At 41.3% G+C, this 8,757-nt stretch overlaps 1 protein-coding gene across 1 annotated transcript; it reads right to left on the bottom strand.

Moving 5' to 3' along the window:
• Positions 1-3,430: 3,430 nt before the first annotated feature.
• On the bottom strand, positions 3,431-5,501 carry LOC121877639 (DNA-directed RNA polymerase II subunit RPB1-like; the record flags this gene model as incomplete). The annotated part of the gene is made up of 1 exon (XM_042383447.1): positions 3,431-5,501. A coding segment is annotated over one exon (1,803 nt), but the record flags the coding sequence as incomplete, so codon positions are not given.
• Positions 5,502-8,757: the final 3,256 nt, after the last annotated feature.

Raw genomic sequence — 8,757 nt, 5'->3', positions numbered from 1 at the left:
TAACCTCTTCAGTATGATGACCTATCTCCTGTAGTACGAAGATTCTAACCCTCAGCATATGACCTATCTCCTGTAGTACAAAGTTCTAAACTCTCTTCAGTATGATGACCCATCTCCTGTAGTATGACGACTTAACCTCTTCAGTATGATGACTCTATCTCCTGTAGCATTTAAAGACTTCAACTTCCTTCAGTATGACATTCCATTCTGTAGTATGATGACTTAACCTCTTCAAAGCATGATGACCTATCTCCCTGTAGTACAAAGTCTTAACTTTCAGTATGATGACCATTCCAGTATGGGATGACTTAACCTCTTCAGTATGATGACCTATCTCCTGTAGTACGAAGACTTAACCTCTTCAGTATGATGACCTATCTCCTGTAGTACGAAGACTTAACCTCTTCAGCATGATGACCTATCTCCTGTAGTACAAAGTCTTAACCTCTTCAGTATGGTGACCTATCTCCTGTAGTATGATGACTTAACCTCTTCAGTATGATGACCTATCTCCTGTAGTACGAAGACTTACCCTCTTCAGTATGATGACCTATCTCCTGTAGTACGAAGACTTAACCTCTTCAGTATGGTGACCTATCTCCTGTAGTATGATGAATTATCCTCTTCAGTATGATGACCTATCTCCTGTAGTACAAAGTCTTAACTTCTTCGTAGTATGGTGACCCATTCCTGTAGTATGATGACTTAACCTCTCAGCATGATGACCTATCTGTAGTACGAAGACTTAACCTCTTCAGAATGACAGACCTATCTCCTGTAGTACAAAGTCTTAACCTCTTCAGTATGATGACCTATCTCCCAGAAATGAAGATTCTAACCCTGGTATGATGACCATCTCCTGTAGTACAAAAAGTCTTAACGTCTTCAGTATGATGACCCATCTCCTGTAGTATGATGACTTAACCTCTTCAGTATGATGACCTATCTCCTGTAGTACGAAGACTTAACCTCTTCAGCATGATGACCTATCTCCTGTAGTACAAAGTCTTAACCTCTTCAGTATGATGACCTATCTCCTGTAGTATGATGACTTAACCTCTTCAGTATGATGACCTATCTCCTGTAGTACGAAGACTTAACCTCTTCAGCATGATGACCTATCTCCTGTAGTACAAAGTCTTAACCTCTTCAGTATGATGACCTATCTCCTGTAGTATGATGACTTAACCTCTTCAGTATGATGACCCATCTCCTGTAGTACGAAGACTTAACCTCTTCAGCATGATGACCTATCTCCTGTAGTACGAAGACTTAACCTCTTCAGCATGATGACCTATCTCCTGTAGTACAAAGTCTTAACCTCTTCAGTATGATGACCTATCTCCTGTAGTATGATGACTTAACCTCTTCAGTATGATGACCTATCTCCTGTAGTACAAAGTCTTAACCTCTATAGTATGACGACCTATCTCCTGTAGTATGATGACTTAACCTCTTCAGCATGATGACCTATCTCCTGTAGTACAAAGTCTTAACCTCTTCAGTATGGTGACCTATCTCCTGTAGTATGATGACTTAACCTCTTCAGTATGATGACCTATCTCCTGTAGTACGAAGACTTACCCTCTTCAGTATGATGACCTATCTCCTGTAGTACGAAGACTTAACCTCTTCAGTATGGTGACCTATCTCCTGTAGTATGATGAATTATCCTCTTCAGTATGATGACCTATCTCCTGTAGTACAAAGTCTTAACTTCTTCAGTATGGTGACCTATCTCCTGTAGTATGATGACTTAACCTCTTCAGTATGATGACCTATCTCCTGTAGTACGAAGACTTAACCTCTTCAGTATGATGACCTATCTCCTGTAGTACGAAGACTTAACCTCTTCAGTATGATGACCTATCTTCTGTAGTACGAAGACTTAACCTCTTCGGTATGATGACCTATCTCCAGTAGTACTAAGACTTAACCTCTTCGGTATGATGACCTATCTCCTGTAGTATGATGACTTAACCTCTTCAGTATGATGACCTATCTCCTGTAGTACGAAGACTTAACCTCTTCAGTATGATGACCTATCTCCTGTAGTACGAAGACTTAACCTCTTCAGTATGATGACCTATCTCCTGTAGTATGATGACTTAACCTCTTCAGTATGATGACCTATCTCCTGTAGTACTAAGACTTAAACTCTTCGGTATGATGACCTATCTCCTGTAGTATGATGACTTAACCTCTTCAGTATGATGACCTATCTCCTGTAGTACGAAGACTTAACCTCTTCAGTATGATGACCTATCTCCTGTAGTACGAAGACTTAACCTCTTCAGTATGATGACCTATCTCCTGTAGTATGATAACTTAACCTCTTCAGTATGATGACCTATCTCCTGTAGTACGAAGACTTAACCTCTTCAGTATGATGACCTATCTCCCCAGTATGATGACTTAACCTCTTCCAGCATGATGACCTATCCTGTAGTACGAAGACTTAACCTCTTCAGTATGATGACCTATCTCAGTACGAAGACTTAACCTCTTCAGTATGATGACCTATCTCCTGTAGTACGAAGACTTAACCTCTTCAGTATGATGACCTATCTCCTGTAGTACGAAGACTTAACCTCTTCAGTATGATGACCTATCTCCTGTAGAACGAAGACTTAACCTCTTCAGTATGATGACCTATCTCCTGTAGTACGAAGACTTAACCTCTTCAGTATGATGACCTATCTCCTGTAGTATGATGACTTAACGCCGTGACCGCAATGACTTTATCCCTTCAGTGCGATAAGTAACATCTCCAGTATGATATTTTAATCGCATCAGTTAGATGACTTAACGCTTTGAGAACGATAACTTAACCTCTTGACTACGATGACAATAATGCCTTAGCGCAATATCATATATTCTAGGAAACAGGTCATCGCACTGGAGGGTTAACAGTTATCATATACCACGATGACTTGTTAACTGAGAACAACGCACGACGAGACGGGGTTAAGTGACAGGAGTGTGATGCACGCTAATCTTTTATCATTATTGGTATCACAGTCTGCATAAGTGGGCTGGATTTATGCAAGATTACAAAGATTATAAAGTAGATAAAATAAAGTTTATTCAAGCAGCCTTCGCCTTACAGTGAGATAAAGAAATTGTTTGAGCTGTTTGCTGTAAATATACAAATTCAAGTAATATGACTGCCTTTGTTCTCAGACTCCTCAAATACGAAGTAAATTATTATTTTTATAAGTAAAGGATAGAGTAAAAATGTATAAGGTGTTTACCTCTTTATTATATTTTAATTCTTAGACATAATGTGGCATTTAGAAGATAAAAGGGGAGACTCATATCCATACTTACTGCCATGGTCCAAAGCTGGTCTACCCTGACAGGACCTCAAACAGGCATGTTTACTGCCTCTGATAATTCATAATTTTTGGGGGACAGTAATGCACATATAAACATTTATTTTTTATTATAGATTTTTACTGCGCGATTAAAGGGACAACAAATGTTACATGAAGTATGACATTATACCTCGTAGTCCATATTTTTTTGTATTTTTTGTAATGCAACTTGTTCATTCGTAAATATATATATGTACAGATATAACTTTATAGGCATTGGCAGATAACAGTTTGTAATTAACTTGTTTTAAGTGTGAGATGTTTTCACAAATTTCTTCTTAAATCAGAAGAAGCAGCGGTAAGCCTTTTGTATTGTTTTAGTTAATTGTCAAATGTCAGTACATAACCATATTTACCACGGTTCTCTGAGGCATCGTACTGGCGAAGCTGGAAGTTAGAGGCGTCCGGCCTGGTGCCTGTTGCCGATGGCGAGAAGGAAGATGATGAGGACCTTGTTGAGGCAGTTCTAGTGGAGGGAGACGGGAAACTGCCTTGAGGTTGTGCAGTGAAGGAAGTAGAAGATGACACCGCTGTGCCGGGGGCCGCTGGGCTGCGGAAGGTGGCAGATGATGGAGAGCGAGATGGAGGAGGACCACGTGAAGTTGACACTTCCTCAGTTTCAAAGCCGATGCCCTCACCTGCCCGGAATCGGTGAGTGCGTCGAGTGCCGTCATCGTCTACCACTGTGTAAGTGCCACGGACATTGCCGTCGGCGTCTGCGCTCTCTGAGCGTGAATATTGCTCCGAGTCAAAGGCGAAGTTATAGGAGGCATCAGCGTTGGAGCCAGCTAGAGGGTCGACGAAGGGGACCTCTTGAACAGGGACGATTCTACCTGTTGGTTGACCGGAGGGTGCTCCTGGAACCGCGGGTCCTACAGGAATGTGATCACCCTTAGCAATAAATCCTGTACGGGACCCAGCTTCATATTCAATAGCTCGTCGCTGTCCATCATCAGCAACAAAGTCGAAGTTTCCCACCACGTTGTTGTCTCTGTCACCTGATTCTGCTCGTGAGTGACTGGACGTTTCGTAAGCAAATGAATAACTTCCGTCAGGTGACTGTTGGCTGCGAGTATTGGCAGGTTCGAACTGACCTGTGTATGGGCGTGCTGACGGACGTGAGGACGGGGAGCTGTACTGAGTTTGTGAGCTTGTGAAGCCGGGAAGACGTGGAGCAGATGGTGAGCGAGAGAAAGTTGGGGTGCTAGAGACGGAAGAAGGTAGGGACGCTGATGGACTGCGGTAAGGGGTTTGTGATGATGAAAATGCAGATGATGTCGTTTGAGACCCGGAGTGTGACTGTGGTGCTCGTGGAAGGTGATCGCCTCGAGCCAGGAATCCCGTGTCACTTCCAGCTTCGTAAGTGACACTGCGTCTGACACCGTCGTCAGCCACGAAAGAAAATTTTCCATCAACATTGAGGTTAGCGTCAGCAGACTCAGAACGTGAGTGATCACCAGCGTCGAAGGAAAAAGAATAAGAAGGATCTGAGCTTCCAGTACTTCTTTGGAAAGACACGGGCCCTGCTGGGGTGCCTGAAGGTGTGCTGAAGGGACGAGATGGAGCTCCTGAAGCTGTAGATGCTCTGAAGGCGGCAGAGGATGCTGGAGAAGTAGGTCGCAAACTAGAAGAAGGGAATGCTGCAGGAAAAGAGGAGAGTCTGGTCGCTGCTGGAGTGGACGCAGGATCTTCTGGTGCCTGCGGTAGATCGTCACCCTCGACAACAAAACCAGTGCCACGACCGGCTGTGTAAGTGTAGGTTCGTGTGCGACCTTCTTCGTCAGTGTAAGTGTAAGAGCCACGCACATTACCGTTTGAATCACTTTGTTCGCTACGTGTCTGACCTTCTCCAGCGAACTGGAAGCCATATGAGGCATCGGCGTTTGGATCAGCAAGGGGGTCGGTGAATGAAGGGCGAGCACGAGCCTCAGCGTGGGCACGAGCAAAGTCAGGATGCGGGACAGGGAGATGGGCACCCTTGGGCTGGAATCCACCCTCATCAGCTACATACTGGAGGTGAATATTGTTGCCTTCAGGGTCCCTGTAGCCGAAGTTTCCATCTACCTGACCAACCCTGGATGAACGAGCACCCTCGAAGGCTCCCTCACCGGTGTCGATTATATTCTGTTCATAAAAGATAATGCTTATATAAAGTGAGAGGAGACTAAATAATGAATATTGCATTTTATATCTGTTCTGATCACGGTGAGCCATATCTATTCCTGGAAGTTTAATTTTGTTTAATCTGTCGGTGAACTTATTGAAATTCTAGAACCTCGATAGGCATTTATTTCGTTAAAGCTTTGTTTTTGAACTTATTTTAATAAGAATCTGCATCAGGATTATAAATGAGAAAAGTCTTATCTGCGCCTGTTATTAAAGCAATGAAACGAATAGGAGCAAAAACAATTATTGTTGATGACATTTATCAGCATTCAGATGCAGACAATGATTGACGTACAAATACCAACACTGAATATGTTCTAATTAATTATAAATTCAGAAAACAATATTTGCTCCAATAGACGAAGTAACTGTTATACAGATTAAAATCTTGTAGCTATACAGATTACTGTCAAGCTGAATATTACAAAATGTTCTGCATCTATAAGAACGAAGACAACAAATATATAAAGGCTTAAAGATCAAGAAATAAATTTAAACCAACCAAACCTTCGGACAACCTAATGTCTAATTGGAAATCATCAAGGTGAACGACGAAAACATAGAGATGAAACATCGAGATAAAAACTAAAGAACCCGTGTATAACTACTAGAGAGAAGTTTTGTGATTTATCAAATAGTTCACAACTTGAAGCCTCGGTAAAAGAGGTGTATTAAAGCGTAAATGTAGATAGTAAGGGTATAGAGTCCGAAAAATATTTAGGCATCAGGAAGAGGTAATATAACAGTAAGGAGAACTCGTTAGAAAACTGTGCTTGCTAGTGAAACTAACCACAAACAAATATTATTATGAACATGAAAATATTAAATTATCGTATAGCAGCATTAAAGTACGTGCAACCCCAAACAAAATATTCATAAAAGTTATACTCAAGAGATTAAATAAATGTATTCAGGAAGTTAGAATATCACGTTGTTTAGTGGTGTGACATCTAGCAAAGAGTGAAGATCCCGAGGAATGCACTGGTTGTGGGATTGGCAGGGCATCCAGCCATGGTGGAGGGGAGGGAGAAAATGAAGGAATACGTTTAGAAGACATTAACTTAAACATAAACGTAAGAAGACGTGGCCGTCAACCTATGTGCTGGATGGAGTTGTCTTACCAACAACAAGAGTGAGACACCCAAAGGCTTGACGAGAATGACGGGGGTCTTTCAGGGTCACATAACCTAGACGAGCGACTAAGTGTTTATATTTATTTAAATTAAAGGTTTAAGATCTCTTTTATCGCCATCTGCTAGTAATTGCAAGAATCAGCGCAACAGTCAGTCAGGGTTGTGGTGGACATACCAAGCTAGTCCAGGGCGCCATGGTGTGGTGGGCGTGAGGGTGAAGACGGTGTGGTGGCCGGAGGTGGTGTGGTGGATGTGTGTGCTGTTCACCTCTTATATACCAGATTCTCAGGCATGATGGCGGTCGTCCTTGCTCTTCTTGCCCGTTATCTTGTGTCGCGCCACTGACTGATCCGGATTTCACCCCGTCTTTCAGCGCCAGCAATGACCCGTGCTAATCCTTCTCTTGTTGGGAGGCTTTCATGATATTTTATTTTTTCACTTTGCGGAGCTAGGTCAATGAACGCCTTACCTGATATTTAGCAATTGGAGAAAATTTCTCTAGCTACCTCGCCCCACCTACGTTATGTGTTCTTCACTGCAGCCTTTAAGTCAAACACTCACTAACACAGCCTAAAGATTCTTGATTCTAGGTCATCTTTGAATAGTACAATATATGTCTTGAGTGATTATGAATTGGTCATCAGCTGTGTAAAAGCGAAGTGAAGAAATCTTTCAGGGAGTGAGTGAGTGAATCAGTCAATTAATAGTGGGATTTAGAAAGGCATTTCCTGTAGCTGAAAATATTTAGGGTTTTTCAAAGTAATTATAATACTTTTGTCGTACACATTTAATGCTTTTAAGGAAACGCTGTTAATTTGCATGTGGTTAACGTGAACATCATTTTACTATTTCATCGTAGAAAATAACATATCCTCTATTCTGTACACTCAAATCTTGATTTTCGCATTCCTAATGAATTAATCAAATCAGCAGAGGATATTTATCGACTAAAACTTCGTATTAATTATCATAAGCTGGTGAAGTCATAATATATTGACTACATTCGCCGAAACAGGAGTTAGAAAAGTCTATCGTCTCCTTCTCTTCCCCCCAAAAGTAAAATTTCACAATAGTTTGAAAAAACAAACAAACAAAGTTTGTTGTGTTATCATTTAACATAAATCTTGTGTCTGTAGTCCATGTATCATTAATTCATGAAGCTTTCTTCCAATATGAACATAAGTAAAGAGATGAAGCATTAGCCGGCTATTGTAGAATAGCGCGTGTCTTATCTCAGGCTTCGCCATCAAGTGAGCGTAGGTAAAAAACTTCATGATGTGGTATAGGTTTCTTAAAACTTCAGTATTTTACCCAGGCGACTAAGTATCTTCCTAGTTTATCATTTATTCGAATTTATTTGAAATGCCACACAAAATGAGCAATATGCATTGTGTATAGGTATAGTTGCGTGATTAAGACGTCAATGTACTTCACGTTTTTGTTAAATAGTAATAACTTTTCGGTTTTAGTGTTATAATCTAATGGTAAATATGCTGTGTTTCATATAAGAAGCACTGACTATTATAAAATACCAATAATATATATGAATTTGATTATGTTAGGATAGGTTAGGTTAGTATAGTGTAAAGGCCTGGGACTTAGGGATGGAAATCCCTTACCAGACTAATGAGGATCTTAATAAAGGAAAGTCAAGGACCATGGTTGACCGAGGAATAACAAACAACCGTTTGTGATCTCTTTACTATAAAAATATAACACAAGACTCTGACACCACTCAATAAACATCAAGTAACAATTACGGGAGTCAAAGAATTAATGCAGTAAACAGTTAATGGAGTCAAACAATTAAGGGAAGCAAACAATTAAAGGAAGCAAACAATTAATGGGAGTCAGCAATTAAAGGAATCAAACAATAGAATCAAACAATGAACAGATATTTCTTTCGGCAGTGGCCCTGGGGAAGGTTCTGGAACACAGTGATCCGCTCTTGGGGGGGGGGAGGAAGCGTCCGTTCAACTCCTCACTCGAGCGACAGCAGCCGATGTCTTGATACAGCAGACGAAACACCGGGGCACAGACGGTGGAGAGGACCTGGCGGTCGTGGCGGCAGCTGTAGTGGT

The sequence above is a fragment of the Homarus americanus genome, unplaced genomic scaffold, assembly GCF_018991925.1.
Source record: "Homarus americanus isolate GMGI-L3 unplaced genomic scaffold, GMGI_Hamer_2.0 scaffold39864, whole genome shotgun sequence".
NCBI classification, from domain to species: Eukaryota; Metazoa; Arthropoda; class Malacostraca; order Decapoda; family Nephropidae; genus Homarus; species Homarus americanus.
Note: the sequence above shows the minus strand (reverse complement) of the source record. Positions and strands in the feature narration are given on the sequence as shown.